At 40.4% G+C, this 22,906-nt stretch overlaps 1 protein-coding gene across 6 annotated transcripts in view; it reads right to left on the bottom strand.

The window, feature by feature from the left end:
* Positions 1–131: 131 nt before the first annotated feature.
* sacs (sacsin molecular chaperone) overlaps positions 132–22,906 on the bottom strand; it is a 29,035-nt gene continuing 6,260 nt past the window's right edge. For 4 of the 6 annotated variants that reach the window (XM_067508036.1, XM_067508039.1, XM_067508037.1 and 1 more), the window contains 8 exons: positions 18,401–18,491; positions 18,232–18,317; positions 17,049–17,160; positions 16,658–16,804; positions 14,904–16,383; positions 14,553–14,644; positions 13,987–14,013; positions 132–13,247 (listed from right to left, as the gene is read on the bottom strand). In XM_067508036.1, coding sequence (XP_067364137.1) covers positions 1,693–13,247; positions 13,987–14,013; positions 14,553–14,644; positions 14,904–16,383; positions 16,658–16,804; positions 17,049–17,160; positions 18,232–18,317; positions 18,401–18,491 — 13,590 coding nt within the window. In that variant the 3' untranslated portion in view covers positions 132–1,692. The remainder of the gene's footprint in view (positions 13,248–13,986; positions 14,014–14,552; positions 14,645–14,903; positions 16,384–16,657; positions 16,805–17,048; positions 17,161–18,231; positions 18,318–18,400; positions 18,492–22,906) is intronic. The other 2 variants (XM_067508038.1, XM_067508040.1) reach the window with 1 other exon arrangement.

Below are 22,906 nucleotides of genomic sequence, written 5' to 3'. Positions count from 1 at the left end.
CAATACTTACAGCACATTAATAATTTTCTATTGAAAACACGAGTTGCTTTGCTTGCATATCAAATACAACATTAAAGATCAAACAATACAGACACAATACAAAATATGATGAAATACAAGTGCCCAAATGGTTTGAATTAACAGATTAATAAGGTTTTAATATATTTTTAAATAAACCTAGAAACAAATAGAACACAAGTGAATTTTAATAGGCCTTCGTATGGCACAGTGTACGTCCAGCTGTATATTACACAAGCCTTATTTAAGGAGACACTCTTGGTTGAGTTACCTCAAGCTTGAGATGTAGTAAGATAACGGATACCAAGAAACACATTTACAATATGTTATCAATTTGTGTATTTTCTTTTAAATTAAATGTAAAATGAAGCTCTTTAAACATATGAGCACCACAGTCTGGTGCTGTTCTATGTTCCTTTAAACCTCAAACATTCTAATAATAATCATGTTCAACAAAATTAACATGTAATGGGTTGTGCCCAGATTTCTATACACCAATCAGCCCCTTCATCAACACCACATGGTGGTTTTAATGTTGTGGTGCATAGGGGTTGCCATGGGCACTGTGGCTATGCAGCCCATATACAGAAAGCTATAACATGCAATGTATGTTCCGACAACTGCTGATCACAGTAAACATTTAATTTTCCCCATGCTGGCTCCTGCTCACCACATTATTTAAACCACCTGGTTGTGTAAATGTTGTGGCTGATTAGTGTATGTTCTTCATTTTAACACAGTTGTATTCTCTAACATCACTGTACAAAAAAACAAACAAACAAACAAAAAAAAAAAATCTGAACTATAATCGTCACTGCCCTGTCAAGGACTTCAGTAGTTGTTAAAGATGACAAGCACTCTATAGTTCCTCACAGTTCACATGGCTCATATGAACAGATAATGAAAAAAGTATTGTTAGCATATAGAGTACAACAAAAAAACAAATATAGCTACAACAAAACATATTCAAATAAGAACAATAAGGATCACACACAATAATATTGTAACACAAAGTGTTATTCCATTCACAGTTGCTGGGATGAAACAAGCGCTATACAAATTTAAGTGCAAGTACATAGAATCATGTACATGGAGGAGTTTCAAAAGTGCTTTGTCCAGTCACAACTAACTGGCTATGTTACAGAAAATGTACAATTTTTACAGAAATTATATGAAATCAACCATAAAAATACAAAAAAGAAAATTTAAAAACATGATTGTATTTTCTTGACTTGCTTAGATGTTGCAAATAGGACACATTAAATTACTTTAATTGGAGTATTGACATTTTGTGTTCCTGTCTTCACAAACAGAGCATTCTGTAAGTACAATCACCCAGTTTCTGTAGCAATATATTTAAAAAGCTGTATATTTATAGTGTAACTCAGAGCAAATCTGTACTTTCAATGCGACTTTGGTAAGCAAAATGTATTGCTGAGGCTTCGGCATGTACAGCAAATGCATATTGAAAGAACCTAATGTTTCATGAGAGCATTACATTTTACTGTGAATGGGCCACAGCACCACCATCACAAGTAGAAACTGCATATGTACCGTAAGCTGCCAGCTGGATACTTGAATATTATTCATTCAGAGCGATTTACATGATCTGTATTGCACACAGCCTCAGGTGTCCCTTATTTGCATACTCTAGATTCAGATTCATAGTGATTTTTATATTTTTTGCTGCACAAAGGTTTCAAGCTTAATGATTATCCGTGCGGTACACTCCATCACTCTCATTGCTACTTCAGATGTATATCTGTCATTGGGGATCTGTGGAAATGGCAGGAGATCTGGGTAGCGGGTTCTCAGACTGTCCACACCATATCCTTCAAGTATCTGAACATCATTGGCAAGGCCTCTTAACTGGGAGTTGTACTCCTCCACTTTTTGAGCTAAAGCAGTTGGTTTTACATCTTTGTCTGACTTTCCTCTCACTGCATAGTCAGCAGCTATCAGTGCAAGCTTCGTGGCCAGGTAGCACTTAAAACAAACCCACTCATTGGCATTCTTGTGGAGATCATTTCGAGCGGCAGAGTAGTTTGCTCTTGCTTGTCTCAGCCACCTGCGGGCTTCAACAGGGTTTCCAACTGTTTTGAAGGTTGGAGGAACAAAGAAGCGGTGAGAGTGTGATGAACCTGCATAGTTAGTGTAATGTTCCCTGAACTGCTGCCTTTCTGACTTGTGACTTGTCGCTTCTTGGTTCCACGATGAATAAAACCTTTGAAATGAGAACTTCTCTGACTGGAAGCGGGTTGACGATGTAGAGAATGATCTCCTTGAAGCTCTGTCTGCATTTTGCTGATCGGCCAAAGACTGTTTCTCCATCCTGTTGATCTCATTCTGTAAGTGCTTGAAAACTTCTGTGGCAATGTCCAGATTCTCTGCATTTTTGTCTGGATGCCACTTGAGATACAATCTGCGAATTATTTTCTTCCTCTCTGTATCGGGAAGCTTCCAAGCTTGTTCAACTACTAAGGTCACTTCTTTCAGAATTTCTGGCAAGGCGTGAAGATTGATCTTTTTTGGTGATTGTTTTTGAGGGGGAGGCCTGAGGTTTTCCTTTCCAGCAAAAAGTGGAGGGACCATTCGTAGACCAGAGGAACGACTGTCTGGGCTTGTAGGAGTTGATGGAGCACTGGTGTCTCGCACATGGGTATTTTCATCTTGTCTTGAGAATTTGTACAAGTCAAGGGAACTGACAATTTTGTATTCACTGTAGCCAATATCAATCTGAAAACATTTTCCAAGGAAACTTGTGTCTTTCTCTTCTCCTCTTTCTACTTCTTGAACAATTATTGCGTACGTATAGGTAGGCTGGTAGGATCCATATATGTCTCCACCTTCAGAGTCTACAAGGTAACCCACATATTCCCCCGGATAAAACACATTCATTGGATCCATGAGGAGTGTGTGGTGTATCTCAGCTGGTATAGGGGTTCCAGGAAGGGGTAGCTCAAGTTTTGAAGGCTCTGTTGAGTCATACTTAACGCCAAGAGTGTCCAGCTTCTCTGTGATTCTGTAAATGTCATTGCAGCCAAGCATGGCAATCAGATAGGATGTGTCAGAAATCAAATTGTCTGTAGCAGACTTCAGTGTCATAGCAAGTGCCAGGAGAAAATTAATGTCTTTGCTGTCTGAATGCTGAATGTAAAGGTGAATCACAGCTGTTCCGTACCTCTTGAGAAAAGCAAGTGTTTCACTGCGGCTATGTGGGATAGGACTACATCCTTTCACTCTTAATGTTGTCTGGAGTTTCTCAAAGCATGAAACTTTCAATCCTTCACAAAGCGCTTTGCAGAGACGTATGGCTTTTTCCTCATTCACAAGGTATGCATTGTCATTCTCATGTTTCATTATTCTAATCAGTCCTGTGATGAACTGCTCTGATGACAGCAGTAGCTGAAGCCGCCCTTGAAGCGAGCAAAGAGCCCCAAACTGGCACATTTTCGGCGAATCCTCGTCAAGTTGCTCTTCAAGAATGCTACTTAACAGTCTAGGCCTTAGCTTCTGAGGAAGTAGCATGATCAGCTTAGTGTGGAATGAGTGATCTTTGCCAAGATAACATTGACTCAGGTCCACAAGCATCTGAACTCCAACATTACCCTGAATTCTGCTCTTGTAATGTGGGGCATCGTCAAACACCAAGCCACTGGATTTTGCTAATCTACCATCATGGCTTGGCAGATAAAATGTCAAATCTCTGAGACTCTCAAGATCTTTGCGAATTTCCACTGGATCATTATGGAGAGACTTGAACAATCCTGAAACAACCCTTTTTACAGTTCTCATTTCATTAGGGTCAAGCGGCTTTCCCTCTGAACTTCTGTAAATACGCCACAATACTTCAACATATTGTTTGGTTGACACTACATCTTCTGTGCCAAGAAGTTTGAACAGTTGATGGAAGGTACCAAGCTCTAGTGGTAATTTGTACAAGTATGGTTTAAAGTCAGATTCGTTGTCTAAATTAATGACAACCTCTTCAGGTTTCAGCAATTTCCAGCCATCTTCAACCATGACAAAGGCCACACCACGAAGCTGGTAACGAAAATCTCTTTTATCTGCATTAAGAAACTCATAAGTGGACCTCAGAACTTTATTTCTGGTTTTCACCATTTCATCATCTGGACTGGATATGTTGCAGATATTTTTGCAGTTGCTTATGACCTTCTCTAATGGTGGATCCAAGTTGACACCTAACATGTTAAGCACTTGGTCAAGTTGTTCCTGTCCTGTCAAAGTGCTCCCCTCCTGGTCCTTTATACTTGATGGTGTAGCCTTTTCGGGGAGAATCGGGCAAGATGTCCAAAGCAAGTGAATTATATCGGTTTGCTTAAATTTTGGATTTACCTGAGACCCACTAAAGCGAATCAAAGGAAGTGTGCCACTCATCTCTTGATACTGCAGATAAAGCTTGATTAGTTCTTTAGGAGCTCTCTCAGGACAAAGGAAGGGTATCACTGAGAGCTCTTTGAGAAAAGTACCCTGGAACAGGTCTGTCCTCTCTTTAAAAATATGGTTCAAGAGAACATCGACAATGGTTTGCACTTTGTCTTTGGTCCAGCTCTCTGTTTGTGCTTTGATGCTGACCTCTTTTGAAAACTGAAGAACTTGCTGCTGAGAAACCTCATGTTTGAGACCGATATTTCTCAGAAAGGCTATCCATGAGGTGAGTGACAATGTTCCATTCTTGGGTTTTGAAACCTGCTCAACTTTCCTAAAAAAGTCTGTAGGTATGAATGACTTTGCAGGTAGCATAACTTCAAACACTCTCACTGTCTCATCATAGAAAAACTTTGCTGGCCTGAGTCTGTTTGTATAGTCATAGATGAATGATAGGCCCTCCAATTTCTCATAGAGCTGATCCTTCATCTCACTTGATTCTTCCATTGATAGAAGTATCTCCTTTAAATAGACAATGTGTTCAACTTTGGCATCATAGGAAAGATTCTCAAACTTTGGCAGGAGATGTTGAAGGTATATTTCTAAATCATCAATTGGAATGCAACCGAGAAAGGTATACAGTTCTTTCAGCTGTGGACTATCAGCAAGAAAGGCAAAGGAAGGTGTTTGAGCCCATTTGTCTATGTCTGCAGTAGGAATGTTTTTTGCAAGGACATAGTTTGACCCATAGTTTGCAATGCTGATATATCTCCCACTGATGGATTTAAAGCATGGGAGAAGTTTTAGGCTCTGTACATCCTGTTGTGTGAGGTTCGCTAGGTTGCAGTTGAAATACAGCAGTAGGGCTTCAAAGTCCTTGTCGGTCAGGTTTGCTGTTCTGAATGCAGATGTCTGAATCATGTATTCCACAGCTCTTAGAACACTTGATGGGTTTTCAATGTTTGCTGTGTGTTGTGCTACAAAAGACAGAATGGGATTCTCTTTGAGACAGATTTTGTTCACTGCGAGCTGAATGCACCCTGCTTTCATTAGGGTGTAAAAGACTTTGTCATTTTGGCCATGTGGAAATATGGCTATGTTTATTAAACTCAGAGGTAAAAGCACATCATGTTCAGGGACAACTATCTTATCTCTCGCCATAAATTTGATTCCAGGCAGCAAAGCCCAGTCTTTCAGAATATCAAGAACTGTGTCAAAACTGGGCTTGATGTCCACCTGATCTTCCTTGATGGCGATGTTTTCACTGATGAAGTTCCACACATTTTTCAGCCAAGATTCACTTGCAAAGGTGTCTCTCCACTTGACAGGGACTCTTGTCCGATACTCTCTTGAGAGAACAGATCCAAGTAGGTCACCAAAGCTGCTGATGTCAAAGACGATTGCAGCTCCTGCCTTCAACAAAATGTTGCTATACCTGATGTAGAATGTATTCATGAACATTTCTTTTCTTGATGAGATTATCTCATGATGTGTTGTCAGAAACTTTGGTCTCTTGGAATCAAACACTTGAAGCATATTGTCCATTGTTGTCAATAAAGGCAAACCCTCAATTTTGACTTCACCCGCTTCTATATCTTTGAAGCAGTAGTCAACTAGAAGCTTCACGTTATGAACTGACTTGAAGTTGGACTGTTGGAGACGGCAGGGGAGTTTTCCAAAGTGACAAGATGTGTCTGGTGATGAGAAAGTGTGAAGAAAGTTCCGGACATCCTCTGGTGTCACATATTGAACTGGTATCCCTGCATCTTCCAAACAGAAGTAGAGATTTGCAGTCTCATCACAGCTGTGAACCAAGTTGAAACCAATATCCAGAAGCAAAGTTTTCAACCTGTAGACATTTTCAGCCACAGATTTCCTTGAAGTAATGTTGTTGTATTCTGTGTTTTTCAAATACTGAAGCTCATCTTGTAGCAAATTATCAAAAAAGGCTCTGCCTTTGTTTGCAGTGGAAGTGTTCACCCATGAAATGTAAATGACAGAGTGTATATCAGAGTTGTCAGGTTGTACTACTCTGACTACAGGAAGAAGACGCTTGAGGTCAGCATGAATACAGTTATACACTGCTTTAACCAGGCAGTACCAATCTGGTTGGATATCAAGTCTGTTGACTGGAAAGAAGAACAGATATTTACGCAGTGTATCTTTAACAACATGAAGTGGTGATCCTTGCAGTACTGTCATGGTAGGATCAGGACCTGGGAAGTATCTACGCTTGAGCTGAATCAGCAGTTCCACACAGGCAGAGGCTATCAGCAATGTCATTAAATTGTTATTCCAGTCACTCCTTACTCCTACTCCATTGTCATCTCTCCACAGATTTCTTCTAGCAGAGTCTAGGGCAAAATGTCCATTCACGTGGAAAGGTAAGCCAGTCTCCAATGAAAGTGGCAGAAAGCAAAAGGCTCTGTGGGTTTTTTTGTAGTTGTGGCTTACACATGCAGCTACTCCACCACGTGGAAATAAAGTTATGTCTTCATTTTTGTGAGCTGAGATCACACTTTTTGATACCTTTTCAATGTCGGGGAAGCCAGATCGGTTGCAGATCATCCATGTAGTCATATTTCCATCAGTGTCCTGTATGTCCATTGTGTAGGTTATCTGTTGGACAGGGATAGCAGTGAGTGGCTTCTTTTTGGTCACAGTATCAATTACTGAAGCATGAAACTGCTTGCGTTTTAGCCGATCACCATCTGTTATTTTGGCAGTCACAGAATAGAGCACTTTGAGCTCTCCAGATGCATTATCAATTTCACAGATCGATATTTTCTCCATGTGGTTGAGGAACATGAGAAGCTCTGCACCATCATTTTTTAGCTTATCCAGAAGGTTTTGCACCATTCTGTCTGATGCAGGGACTGAGCTGATCTCTGATGTCTTTGCCATATCTGTAGAACGAATGGGAAATCTGAACATGGTGCTGCGTTCTAACTTAAAATGAGTTCCCAAGTAAAGATTAAGAACATCTGAAAACTGAGATCTGAAGTCAGAGTCCAAGTCTCTAAACATTCTTCCAGGACTCACAGATGTAGCCCCAGGTGCATACTGTGCATGTGGATCAAAGATGCAGAGAATGTCATTGTTTGAGATAAAGGATGGGCAGTCAGTAATGTGGTAGACTGAGTTGAATCCTATGCCATACTGACCAGTTTTGCCTGGGTTGGCCTCTTTTGTTCCTCTTCCGAGGTTCTGTATACCTCGAATATCATCTTCTGTGAAGGGCTGGTTGTTATATACACAAAGAGAAGGCCCTTGCATGGGGACCCACTTATCATCAAATATTCTGTCAGTGGGGTGTGTTCTTGGATCAAAAACAAAGAAGATTTCAGTGGCTTTTGCATCATCTGCATTTTGGAGCAGCTCTTTTAGCATTTCCTTTTCTGAGGGATAAGCATTGAGAATGCTTTTAATTCTGCTTGTGAGTTTTTCTTTTTGTCCAAAGTCACTCCCAAGTGGATTGAAACAGACATTGGAGGCATAACGCTCCAAGGCTTTGTGACGTTTTGGAACTGCTCCTAATTTCACAGCCACTTCTCTCGGAATATCTCCATGACAGTATTTGACAGAAGAGTCTCTGACTTTGATCCAGGGACAGTCATTGTAGCAGAGTGATTTTGATGGTTGCAGAGTCAGACTGCAGTCAGGTAACAGAATCCCACTATAATTTGCTCGGCAGTATTCTTGGTTCTTGTCTCGTATCAAGCTCCATATACCTTCACTAATAATTCTGCGACACAACTGGAAGTTCCCTTCGGTAAGTGCCTTGCGCCCACATTCATGCTTCACAGTTTCAAGAACTGCTGAGAAATCCTCGATTGTGAAGCTGGGCTGTACACCAACATTTTCAAAGAGTTCACGACAGCTGTTTCTGTATTTGTTAGGGAGCTGATAAAGATGGGGAGCTGCATCAAAATTCAGATGGAATGCAACTTTTGATGGATTAACATATGTGTTCTCCACAAGGATGGAGTTGAATGCTTTGAGTTCCTCAGTTATTTGAACTTTTGCATTCTCATCCTGCAGCATTTCCTCATGTAGATACTTGTAACAGGCATTTGTTATATTTTCCTGATATAGTGTGACACCATCAAATGATTGAGACAGTTTCTTGAGTTGACTGATGACAAGTCCAACTGAGGGTTTTCTTATTAAACCAAGAAAGTCTTTTACAGCCAATGACATTGAACCACATCCTTTGAAAGAGGGAGAGTTCTCGTTGAGGATCGGCTTTATCAGACACACAGTATCCTGGTGCTCAGTTGTGAAAACCTCTCTAGCACAGAACATTGTTGTTGGGGAGAAGTTGTTCCCATGCCATGGCAATGAGAACCCTGCAGGTCTCGTCAGGAATGGAAGGAACTTGATGTTCTGTATGTTTTCTAAGAGTTCATCTGCTGCTGAATCACTCATTTTCAGTTTCTCATCAATGAGACTGAGTAGTATACTGCTCCGAAAGCATGCAGCCATGTGATCGTTCTTATTAAGATCAATAACAGACTGAGCTCGTTCAATCAGGTCCTCCCACGACAGATCATCTTTCACCATGCCTAGCTGCACTAGCTTCACTAAACACACAGGATTCTGGTAGTCTTTAGAAGTCCCTTCAGGAAACCTTCCATCATCAGTGTTGTAGAGTTTAGCAACCCTACCCTCTGGGTGAATGAGTCTGGAAGGTATAACCAGCTCCTTATTGGGGCCAGAGCATGGAATACAAGGTGTAACTCTGAGGACTGATGCAAAATCTTCCAGCTTCTCATTTAAAACGTAATGCATTAGGGGATCACGAAGCTCTTTCTCAATTTGCTGGATGTGAGGGAAAAAGACATCTGTAAAGAACTGCTTTTCTGTCAGAGTGTTTTCCATCAACTTCCCTTTACACCCAGCATCATCAAATCCTTCCTTCACCCAGTCAGGTAGCTCCACAGCACAGAGGTTCTGGGAACCACTCTGTCTGAGGTATTTCAAAAAGATCTTGAAAGCAGCAGGACCAATGTCTGGCCTACAGAGTAAGGCATCATCAAGGAATCTGACGTATTTAATTGACACCCAGGTCTTGCCATCTGAGAAAACCTTTGCATGCTCACTGTCTCCGCCTTTGGCAATTTCTTGGTAGACACCCTGGCTGACAAGTGTGAAGTCATCATGCACCAGACTTGGATCTGGCCATGCCGCATAATAGCTGTAGTCAAGCAGTTCTCCAGTTTCAGCCAATGAACGTAGCATTATGAGAGCTGCTAAATAGGCCTGGACAATGACATGTCTCATGAACACACAATTCCACTGTCCTTTGGTGTCTGTCTTCCAGATCTCTTTGCGGTTGGAAGTCACAGCAAAGCAGCCATTAATATGGACTGGTAGGCCTGTTTTGATTCTTAGAGGTAAGTAACAAAACACTTCTCCAATGGGTGTGGCATTTGTTTTTACTGTCCATTTGCGATTCTCTTCCTCTGAAAGCAGAACAGCCACTCCTCCACAAGGCACTAGTCCAAGTCTTTTTCCACTTTCACTGAGAGAAAACTTCATTGCCTCAGTTGCATCCATGCATGAGCAAATGAGCCAGTTGGTGACCTCAACTGCCTTTTGGGGCATTTCATCCGTGAGTCTTTTGGTCTGAACACCCTTAGCAGCCATCTCAAAGTACTGGTTAGGATCTTCTTCTGACCCTCTGAACAGTGGGGAGTGGAGATCGACAATGCGTTTGAACACGTTATGAAACTCCTCCACCACAACACGTATGATACAGCCAGACTTAGGAACATCAACTGGCACCCTGTTGGTGCTTGCTACTTTCTTCATAACCTTTGCTGCAGATTTTAGGATACTCAGGGGTCCGTATGAGGCTTTGGATGACCATACACTTTTATTGATGGTTACAACATCTTGTGCTCCCGCTGGATTTGGTTCCTCGTATTTGAGGTATTTTAGGACCATACTTCCAACATGCTGAGTGAACAGAATGAACCTATGGCCACATATGCTAAACTCATCAACCAAAGAATAGATGTCTGTGGTGTTGTAGTACAGACTACTAATTTCACTGACTGAGGCTTCCTGCTCTGTTCTGAATGGGAGTCTAAACAGTGTACCATTGTATTTGTATGGGGAGTCCTGAGCTAAAGGAAGCTGACAGTTGAAGACATTAATGAAAGGTTTGAACTGGTTGGGAAACTTTCTCAACCTTTTCTGTTGTTTGCTCCAGTTGATTTTGATCCCTGGATTAGACTCATCTCTGATGTGCTTGCTGATGTGATTGATGTTTGGATCAAACATGATCATGAATTCTCTGCTCATTATGATTGGGATATCAGTAACATGATAAACTGAGTTGAAGCCCAAGCCAAATTTGCCAACTTTGTCTGCCTCACATCTCTTCATTGATCCACCTAACCTTGTGATGTTTAGGAAGTCTGTGTCTGAAAAGACGGAATTGTTGAAAGACCACAAGGAGGGCCCGTGGCAAACAATCATACCAGGGTCAAGAAGATTCTCCCGAATGTCAGCGTTTTTTCTCATGTCAATAAGGAAACTGCACTCTGTTGCACTTGCATCATCAGCATTCTGGAGGAGCTCTTTAAAAATGTCTGCCACAGATGGATATTCCTCCAAGATATTCTTTATTCTCACAGTTAGAGGTTCCCGTTGGCCTGACTGTTCAAAGCCCAGGTTCTCTGGGTTTATCAGCCTTGTGCTCAAGCATGGAACTTTGAGCCACTCAGCAGTTTTCATGGGGATGTCATCATGGACTAATATAATGGGCTCTGATGCATCTTCAAGTAGGTCATTTAGATCATCAACTTTGATGTCACAGTAGGTGCATTCATGAATTGGCTTCATTGCTAATTTGCTTGGGTCCTTGTAACAAAGAATCGGTACATACATATTTGTATGTACAGGTATCTGATTGTTGTACAGCCATCTCAGAATGTTGATCAAAAGCAGGACATCATGTTTGCTTTCCTCCTTTGTAATCTCTCCTTCACATCTTTGTTGGATCGTACTTATAACTTCAAACACATGACTTGAGAGAACCTCTTCAACTGAACCACAAAACTTAAAAAGCTTGTGAAACTTTCTCATTGTCTTTGGCAGGGAGTACAAGTAAGGCTGCAAATCTAGATCAGCGAGGGGTTTTAAAACTGTCTGGCCAGGCGATGAGAATGTCTTCCCTGTCCACACCCAATCAAAAGGCAGTGACTTCATTGCTTCTCTTGCATCCTCAAGATGAGCCTGCATAAAACCATAAATCTCAAACAAGATCTGCTGAAAATGATACCAGTCCTCTGTAGTGAAAGATTGAGATTTATGCCAGTCGTTCACTGCTTTTAGGTGCTGCAATACTTGATCCACTTGTGGCTCTACAGATAGTTTCAGTGCCTTCTTCATACCTGCAGATGTATGTTCAACCAGTGCTACTGAAGATCCTACAAGCACTGCATGAGATATGTCACACATCTCAGACAACGAGCAGATATTAATAGTATCTCCAACCCAAGCAAGGGATTTAGGGTAGGTTAGTGGCCTTTCTTTGCAGACAGGTACCCATTTTATTTTTAGCAATGAGGTCTGAGCATCAACTGATTTCACCAGCTTAGTTTGTCTGTTAAAAATCTGCAGGAGTGTTTTAGCCTTTTTGATTATGGGTTCCCAATCTGGTTCCTCACTGCTTTGTAACTCCTCTATCTTCTTTGCAACATGGAGTACATCTTTTTCACTTAGCTGTACTTCATTTTTTAGTCCCAGTTGTCTGAGGGAATGAAGGATATCAGAGGAAGATGTGAATGTGCTTGTTGGAAACCTGATGTTCTCTTCCATGTAGAACAGGTTCTGTAGAACCTCCAGCTCAGGATCAAAAAGTTCTGATGGTCTGACTGACTTTCCAGAGGGCAACTGAATAAATCTGAGAGCAGAAAGCCACCCAATTACAGCTGAATTTTCATTCTTTAGAAATGCAAGGTGTTTGAGTGCCCAAAGCATGATTTGGGTTATTTCAACAGTTGTGTAGAACCCCCTTTCAATATCCTGAATAATCATCTTCAAACATTCTGTTGTTTTTACTTGTTCTACATTTAGCATCTTGAGGAGGCGGATTGATTCCTCATCACAGCAACCTACAAGTTTCATGGATAATTTCACATCTGGTGGACACTTTGCTTGATGATGTAAAACTCTAACTCCTCTGAGCGATGTAAAGGCTGGGATACCTTCAGCGCAGGCCCCCACTTTCTCAAAGATAGAAAGCTCAAGCAAAGTATGCTTTTCCTTCTCTGTAATGTCAGACAGTCCCGCAAGAAAGTTTCTAAGGGCAATCTTCTCTTTGACTGAGAAGGAAGAAACTTGGCTGGATAGCTTTTGTACTGATAATCTGTCCATAATTTGCAGCAGCATACCAGGAGATAAAAGATGAATGTAATTCTTCAGCAGTGGGTGTTGCAAACAGGCATCCAGCTTTTTTATCACAACTCCTCCAAGCTTTCCTATGATATCAACAAGATTTTCAGGAAGTGGTGCATCTTCCTCATCCACAAGAATTATGGGTGATGGAGTTCTGAGGCGTAGAAGCTTAAGCGCGTTCATGCTTTCCTCAAGTGGCACAAGTGGGATCAAAGGCATGTCTTCAAATGTACTCAGGTCATCAGGAAAATGTATATAGAGATGCTTCCAAATTGTCTTCAACCAACAAACTGTAGGATGTTTCAGCTCTCTATTTCCAGGTTCCCACTGAACAATTAAGTCCCTAGTTGGCCAGGTTGTTGATAGAATCTCCTTAATGAGTCGAGCTGATCGTTCAGGATTCAACACTTGCAGCTGGGTGCATGGTCTCCCTGTTAAAAAAAAAGCAAAGGGTTATGATTAAAAGTATCAAAGCTGAAAAAGTTTGGTATTATACTGCTGCTGTTATAATTCGGCAGTCTTGATCCTGCAAATGCAAGTCAAGATGTTTCAGTTTTCGTAGACTAACTGTATTTTTTTTTCACTTATTCAAACATGACAATGTGCCTTTTCAGAGGCGTAAGATAAAACCTTGCATCAAATACAAACTTCTGGCTTTTAACAGATATGCAGTTCAAAACTTTAAAAGCAATATTGGAAAAAAATTAGATTCATTATAATTTTGTGAAAATAAATTGTCAAAGCATATGAACCACTTAACTAAATTGGACCATAGTACTGTTGAAGTTGATAGGTAATTAATAATGAGTATATTCTTACTCAACATTTAACACAATAAGCAAAATTGCACATTGTATTGCTGATGTAAACCATGCAAAGGCACAAACCATGTTCTACACGCACACACACACAGTTTGTTAAAAAGTCCCAATAGGGGAAAACTCTAGCAAGAGACAAATAACTAGTAAAACACTGCACATCATAAATGCACTATGAAACACTGCAGGACTAACTAGTTAGGATCCAATTTTACAGAATCTAAACATGTACATAAGTAGTTGCATCTGTGAGAGTTGCTTGACTGCAGTTACCACAGTACTCATTTACAATCATGTGCTAGTTTAGGTTAATAGTAAAAAGCTTTAGTATCTGACACTTTCAAATACCTACCTGAACAGCCCCAAAAATATTGTTGCACTGTAATTCAAATGACAAATTTTAGAGAAGGGTTGAAACTTACCCATGTACCTGTGTAAATAGTTTTTAAAAACATAAAAAAATTAAGAAGATATTACTAATGACTGGGTTTCACAGAAGACTTTAGAAATTGACAGATGATGCATTTTTTTAGTTCTTTTCCACCCAAAACAGAAGTTTGAAAAATAGCTGTGATACAGAGTGAGTGATTGAAACAGGCAGGTGATGTCTCAGGAGAACTGAGTAAGTCTAAAATTGCAAACTGGGTTGGGGCCAGGGTGCTTATAGGAGAAAATATTTATATTAATATTTCTGGATGGAGTATGCTGCTTGGGTTTAAAAAACATCAAAATAAAAATTAATAGGAAATGCAGACTTTCATACAAAATGTAAAAAATTGTAAGATCCACATTGTTGTATTAATGAATTACAATAATTTTGAGTTTAAAGGACAAATACTCATACTTTTTATATGCTTCTACAAATAATACAGTTTTAAGGCAGCCCTACACATACATAAATTAAATATGTTACATTACCTCTGCTTTTGGCTGCTTTCTTCAAACTGTCCATTACTGAAGGTTTGATGCTCTCCAATAAAAAACGATCCTCAAGTCCTGGATACAGAGAACTTGGGGCAATACAATACAAAAGTTAACGATTTATTTCAAATAAAAAGTACAAATACAATGGCAAGATCAATGCTCCTAAGGTAAAAAAATGTTTTATATGTACATAACATTTGTGTAAAACAAAACAAAACAAAAACATTCTGAATACCATTAAAAGATACACCATTTAATGGATATGTATGGGTTAATATGTAGATTTTAGGTCATTTATACATGAATTGCAGCAAAGGTGTAATGGAAATTTTGCTTTATCTCTACCTGGGGTATTCTTCAGATGCAATGTAAATGGCATCCTTTTCACTGACAGAAGATGAAAATGTTGTAAATGTCTCATCTTGTAGTGGCAGGAGCTCGAGCCCTATGAGATCACTATAGTTATTATCACTAAGGCCAAACTCCAGCAGAAGCAGCTTCTCCTGTGAGGGACCCTTGTGTTTGTATTTCCTGATCGCCTGCCGCATCAAAGATGGAGTTACCTTCCTCACTTCAGTAGACCCAACAATGTTCGTAGCCAAGACAGAGTCTACGCTAACAGGCACCTTTGCAACATGCATTCCTGAGATTTGGAGGTAGTTGATCACAGTCTCTGAAATTTCTGTGTCTGTTTCCATCTCTGAAAACACAGCCTGGTCCACCCTGATCCAGATCTCCCTAAGGGAAAAGATGACTTCATGTTGTAGCAAGTCATTAAACAATGGCTGGAGTATGGGTTTCCACCGGGACTTGACCTGCTTTGGGTCTGGCCATGCCCCGTAGGTTCCTATGGGGGATAATGGAAAGTCTTGGTCCTTTTTTTCTTGTACCCTTTTGATCACCTCAGTTAGGAGGGCAAAGTAAGCCTTAGGGATGACAGTGATTATAAGCAGTTCATTCCACAAGGCAGCTGGATCTCTCCACTGGTCCACTTCCCGCCACTTAATACTCCTACGGTTGTCTGTGAGACCAAAGAAACCACTGACATGAACTGGAAGCCCCGTCTCACTCTCCTCCCCGGGTGGAAGAGGAAGGAAGCAAAAAGCTCGTCCTGAGAAACCAGAGGTTGCACCTACATTGTCTTTGTTGATCAGAGGGAGGGCAATGCCAATGGTGGGCACGAACTTCAAATCATCTGCCAGTGAGTCCAACTCAGAACATATCCCTCTGGCCCCAACTCCATTACACACCAACCAACTTGTTCTCTCAGTCTCTTTAGCTGTTTCATCCTGAGTCTCTATGTAGATCTGGTAAGTGACACATGTAATGGTAGAATTGGGAACACCATTGCTGTACCTGTCAACTGCCTGGCCCAAAGTCTTTAGTGCATTTGGTCTTTCTAGTTTATTGTCAGTATTCTCTGTTGCTGTAACCTGAAACAACATTCGTTCTGTACCATCGGACTCACGCACATGCAAGGAGATCTTCTGAACACTCGTGAGGAAGAGGAGCACCGTGTCCGCATCAGCTTTAAAAGACTCAAAGAGCTCCAAAACCTTTTCTTTGTTGTAGATGTTGCCACTGAGCTGGGAGGGTTTCATGCGGAGTGGGAAACGAAACAGCGTTCCGGGAAAGCTGCCATCCTTAATGGTTTTCTCAGAGCTCCCAAACATCCCAATGTAGGGAGCAAACTGATCAGCCAGTTCTGTAATTTCCTTCATGTCTGTCTTCAAATTCCAACACTGTCCAGACTCATTCACTCCGAACAAAGTCTGATGTGGGTCAAGCATGGCAATCTGGTCTCCACTGAAAATACTGGGAACATCTGAACAACACAAAGAATTAAAAAAAAATATTAATTAAAACCATCTAGAAAATAAAAGAAATATCCACACCAGATGAAAAAAAACAAAACAAAACACATCCAAACACTTTCTAACAGTTAAAGTTATACTTATTTTGTGTGACCTCCACTTGGACTTAGAATGTCTTAAACTCACTTAAGGCAAAAACAGCAAAAAGGCTGGGATATGAAAAAGCTCTGACTAGAGTAAATATCAATGGAAAAAGTTTTATTTGCATTTCAAGAAAACTGCCACCTGTTATATGGTAGACAGAGTTGAAGCCAATCCCAAATCGTCCAACTTTTAAAGGATCATCTCTCTTCCTGCTCCTGGCAATCTCTTGAATCCCATTCCAGTCTTCCACAGTAAACACAGCATCATTGTAGACATACAGTGCTGTTCCTGGTTAAACAGGTTAAAACAATATGAAAATACATACACAGTAATTGTAGTCTAATAATATATTATTTTATAATTCCTAAAAGAAATGTATTTGTGATTTCCCATTGCCTGTTCACATCATGACCAGAACATATGATCAATTACAAAACAGATACTCAACAAGGAGGGATACCTTCCCTCTGATTAAAGAGCAGTGTCACTGATCACTAGGTTATCCTGCAGTGCTTTAATATTAACTACAAACCTTGATGTTGAGTCATGTCAGGTGACCATAGTGACTCCACTCCATACTCTGTTTCATCGTACATGAACCTAACCTCTGTGGCTCCGGCATCTTCAGCATTTTGAATCAACTCCTTTAAAATAAAATGAAGTAAAGACGTGCATTAAGAAGGCAGCACGTTTACAGTGAACATGTGTTTTGACATCAATTTATTTGATGGATGCCTTTATCCAAACATCTTAGAGTAAAAATTAACTGCATTTTTAGTGTTCTATAGCCCCAATGGAATTCAATCTTTGGAAACAATGCCACCATATGGTAATAGGTAAAGCCCAAATAAAACTAGGCCCTTCCTTTTGAGCATGTGTGAAATGTCTCCTATTATACAGTATCTATATATCTATATATATAGATATATATATATATATATATATATATATATATAGATATAGATATATATATATATATATATATATATATATATATATATATATATATATATATATATATATAGATATATATATATATAGATATATAGATATCTATCTATATCTATATATCTATATCTATATATATAGATATATATATATATATCTATATATATAGATATCTATATCTATCTATCTATCTATCTATCTATCTATCTATCTATCTATATATATATATATATATATATATATATATATATATATATATATATATACACACACACACACATATATATATATATATATACATATATATATATATATATATACACAGTATATTATACAGTATCTCCTGATACTGTATAACTGCCTGCACAGAACCATTCCGAGGAAAAATCAACACAATGACTGCCTGCTAATTTAGGTCTCTATAGTGTTTTTATGTCAAACAATACAGACAGAGACAGAGAATGAGGATGCATACTACTACATGAATTCAATCTTATCATACATTTGCCAATTTATATATAATTACATTAATTGCAAATTAGCCAAAAACAACTAACAGTAAGACACAACCTCACCAAAAAAAGCTTTGCTTATTTTAACATCCCCTTTTTTTAGAAGGTAGCGTATTTTTACATTTAAAGCCAATTCAAACTAGTAATTTCTATATTACTGAACTGATTTGTCAAATATAATTTTTTGTAAATGCTACTGTAAAAGTTTTGCAGCCAACAAAAATATCTTCAAACAATTAATGTACCCATGCTTACTTTCAGAATCTGTCCACCTTCTGGGTACCTCCTCAGTATATCTTTTAAAAATTCAACAAGCGGTGGTGTAGTCTGTCCAAACCTCCCTGTAAAAGCCAAGACAGGTGAGCTATAGTTTATCAGTTTTAAGAATTAGTTCATTGGAGAGGTGTGATGGTATTAATCCTACCTCCCCCTTTGAGGCCTGTTCCTTGCAGGGTGACAGTTATTTCTGGGCTTCCAGCAGTCACCAAGGTCCCAATCTGTACGCTGTCATCCAGCTATGGAGGGTTGGTCACATGAAAATATAAAATATCATAAATGAATTCATTAGAAATATTTTTAATAAACCAAAACATTGCTTTAGAAGACAATGACCAAGTTCTCTATAATGTGTGTAAGAGAAAAATAATGACACGATTTCCTCTATAAACCGTTTAATTACTCACTGCATTCAAAAAAAGTTGTTTTTAATTAGAACTATTAATAGTTATACATGTTCATAAAAATTCATGTCATCATAAGTCTCTCAGCTACCGTTAAATCTTTTGGACACATAAATGTATCTGATGATCTTTCCTGGTACATCTTTCAGAATCAATGCAGTAGGAGCCATGGTCGGCATCCCGCCTGCCAGTGCTGCTGCTGTTGGTGGCTTTTCAAGGTGACACTGTGACTCACTGCACTCAGCAGTCTTTGCACATCAACATGCTGTTTGGCAAACTGCTCTGCACAAGCAAAACCCTCTGTCACCATCCTCATCATGGTCACTGCATGATGCAATAATTATTTGTGCAATTAAGAAGGAAGAGTTTTGAAAGCTATTGATGGCATTTTTACACCTAGATATGTTAGTACAGAGAAGAGAGGACCTTTTTATCAGATCATCCACATTTTACCTCTTCCAAAAGAATTTGAACAGGTAATTTTAACATAAGTAAGATTTAAAATTTGTTTGCAACAGTTTTCCAGGTTTTTACTGCAACTTCTTCACTTGTTGTTTGTTCAAAGTAGCTCACTTTTCCTCCAAAAATACCTTTGTGGTTGGTTTTATTGATTTATCCTTTTTTTTTTTTTTTTTTTTTTTTTTTAACAAAAACACTATTCAAAAGATAAACCCAAGAGAAAACACTTAGAGCTAATAAGTTTTTGAAACTCAATCTAGTAGGACTCTCCTTGGTAACAAAAACAGCTGTTAGTCGTGTGTTCCGATAATGCAACCGCAAGGGGGCACAAGCCAGTGTCTTCTTGTGCCAGTCCCAAATCTGGATAAATGCAGAGGGTTGTGGCAGGAAGGGCATCCGATGTAAAACACATGCCAAATCAAACATGCGAATCGTGACAAAGACTTCCATACCGGATCGGTCGGGGCCCGGGTTAACAACAACCGCCACCGGTGCTGTTGACCTACAGGGTACCGGTGGAAATTGGACTATTGTTGGTCGAAGACGAAGAAGAAGAGGAGGAAGGTCTGTTCGTAGGCAGAGAGAGAAGAGGAAAGCTAAGAATGTAGGACTGACAGTAGGGACTTTGAATTTTGGTACTATGACAGGGAAGGCTAGGGAGTTGATCGACATGATGCAGAGAAGGAAGGTGGACATACTGTGTGTCCAGGAGACCAGGTGGAAAGGTAGCAAGGCTAGAAGCTTAGGAGCAGGGTTCAAGTTGTTCTACCATGGGTCAGATAGGAAGAGAAATGGAGTAGGAGTTATACTGAAAGAGGATTTTGTGAGGAATGCTCTAGAGGTGAAAAGAGTATCAGACAGGTTGATGAGTCTGAAGCTGGAAGTTGAAGGGGTGATGTTCAATGTTGTGAGTGGTTATGCCCCACAGGTAGGATGTGAGTTAGAAGAGAAGGAGAAGTTCTGGAGTGAGTTAGATGAAGTGATGCAGAGCATCCCCAGAGGTGAGAGAGTGGTCATTGGTGCAGATTTCAATGGGCATGTAGGTGAAGGGAACAGAGGTGATGAGACTGTTATGGGCAGGTATGGACAGGAATGCAGAAGGTCAGATGGTGGTTGACTTTGCAAAGAGGATGGAAATGGCTGTAGTAAACACTTTCTTTCAGAAGAGGCAGGAACATAGGGTGACGTACAAGAGCGGAGGGAGAAGCACTCAGGTAGACTACATCTTGTGTAGACGCTGTAATCTGAAAGAGATCAGTGACTGTAAAGCATTGGTAGGGGAGAGTGTAGCCAGACAACACAGGATGGTGGTGTGTAAAATGATGCTGGTGGTGAGGAAGATGAAGAGGAATAAGGCAGAGCAGACCATGAAGTGGTGGAAGTTGAAAAAGGAAGAATGTTGTGTAGTTTTCAGGGAGGAGCTGAGACAGAATCTGGGTGGTTTGGAGGTGCTTCCAGATGACTCGACTACTACAGCTAATTTGATCAGGGAGACAGGTAGGAGGGTACTCGGTGTGTCATCTGGAAAGAGGAAAGCGGACAAGGAGACTTGGTGGTGGAACGAGGAAGTTCAGGAGTGTATACAGAGAAAGAGGTTAGCTAAGAAGAAGTGGGACACTGAGAGGACTGAAGAGAGTAGACAGGAGTACAGGGAGATACAGCGTAAGGTGAAGGTAGAGGTGGCAAAGGCCAAAGAAAGAGCATATGAGGACTTGTATGCTAGGTTGGACACTAAAGAGGGAGAGGTGGATTTGTACAGGTTGGCCAGACAAAGAGATAGAGATGGGAAGGATGTGCAGCAGGTTAGGGTGATAAAGATAAGGATGGAAATGTATTGACAGGTGCCAGGAGTGTGATGGGAAGATGGAAGGAGTACTTTGAAGAGTTGATGAACGAGGAAAATGAAAGGGAACGAAGAGTAGAAGAGGTGACTGGTGTGGAGCAGGAAGTAGCAAAGATTAGTAAGAGTGAAGTGAGGAGGGCGTTGAAGAGGATGAAGAGCGGAAAGGCAGTTGGTCCTGATGACATACCTGTGGAGGTATGGAAGTGTCTAGGAGAGGTGGCAGTAGAGTTTCTGACTAGTGTGTTTAACAAGATCTTGGAGAGTGAGAGGATGCCAGAGGACTGGAGGAGAAGTGTACTGGTACCAATTTTTAAGAACAAGGGAGATGTGCAGAGCTGTGGCAACTACAGAGGAATAAAGCTGATGAGCCACACAATGAAGTTGTGGGAAAGAGTAGTGGAAGCTAGGCTAAGGGCAGAGGTGAGCATTTGTGAGCAGCAATATGGTTTCATGCCTAGAAAGAGTACAACAGATGCAGTATTTGCTTTGAGAATGCTGATGGAGAAGTACAGAGAGGGTCTTCGTGTATTTAGAAAAAGCGTATGACAGGGTGCCGAGAGAGGAGCTGTGGTATTGAATGAGGACGTCTGGAGTGGCAGAGAAGTATGTTAGAGTGGTGCAGGACATGTATGAGAGCTGTAAGACAGCGGTGAGGTGTGCTGTAGGTGTGACAGAGGAGTTCAAGGTTGAGGTTGGTCTGCATCAAGGATCGGCTCTGAGCCCCTTCTTGTTTGCGCTGGTGATGGACAGACTGACAGATGAGGTTAGACAAGAATCTCCATGGACTATGATGTTTGCAGATGACATTGTGATTTGTAGTGAGAGCAGGGAGCAGGTGGAGGAAAATCTAGAGAGGTGGAGGTCTGCTCTGGAAAACAGAGGAATGAAGCTTAGCCGCAACAAGACAGAATACATGTGTGTCAATGAGAGGGACCCAGGTGGAACAGTGAGGTTACAGGGAGCAGATGTGAAGAAGGTGCAGGACTTTAAGTACTTAGGGTCAACGGTGCAGAGCAACTGTGAGTGTGGAAAAGAGGTGAAAAGGCGAGTGCAGGCAGGTTGGAACGGGTGGAGAAAAGTGTCAGGTGTGTTGTGTGATAAAAGAGTATCAGCGAGAATGAAAGGAAAGGTGTTCAAGACGGTGGTAAGACCAGCGATGTTGTTCGGCTTAGAGACAGTGGCACTGAAGAAAAGACAGGAGGCAGAGCTGGAGGTAGCAGAGCTTAAGATGTTGAGGTTCTCTTTGGGAGTGACGAGGATGGACAGGATCAGGAATGAGTACATCAGAGGGACAGCTCATGTTAGATATTTTGGAGATAAAGTCAGAGAGGCCAGATTGAGGTGGTTTGGACATGTTCAGAGAAGACATTGTGAATATATCGGTAGAAGGATGCTGAGGTTGGAGCTGCCAGGCAGGAGGTCTAAAAGAAGACCAAAGAGGAGTTTATGGATGTAGTGAGGGAGGACAGGAAGTTAGTTGGTTGAGTGAAGAGGATGCAGAGGATAGAGTTAGATGGAGGCACATGATTCGCTGTGGCGACCCCTGAAACGGAACAGCCGAAAGGAAAAGAAGAAGTCGTGTGTTCCTATACTTTTGGAAGAGATCAAATTTGGGTGATCTGATATAAAAAGGTCTTCTATGTTGTTTAAAGTGTTCAGGTGAAATACCATCGATTGAAAGCTTTAGTTCACAATTTTCTATTTTGTTTTGTCTTCAGATTAGTGCGAAAACAAATGGATTAACCTTGCCTCTTCAATACTTTCAGAGGGGACTGTACACAAGTAAGTTTAAGTCAGTGTTTTTCTTCCTTTGGTTTCTACATTTAATGTTTAACCGGAGCACTAGCAGACTCAAACATTTACAATAAAAAACGCTTATGAAAGTCAGAGCTAAAGCTAAAACTAAAGATCCACAGCTAAAACTTTCAGTTTCTCCTAAAAGCCTACC

The sequence above is a fragment of the Channa argus genome, chromosome 6, assembly GCF_033026475.1.
Source record: "Channa argus isolate prfri chromosome 6, Channa argus male v1.0, whole genome shotgun sequence".
NCBI classification, from domain to species: domain Eukaryota; kingdom Metazoa; phylum Chordata; class Actinopteri; order Anabantiformes; family Channidae; genus Channa; species Channa argus.
Note: the sequence above shows the minus strand (reverse complement) of the source record. Positions and strands in the feature narration are given on the sequence as shown.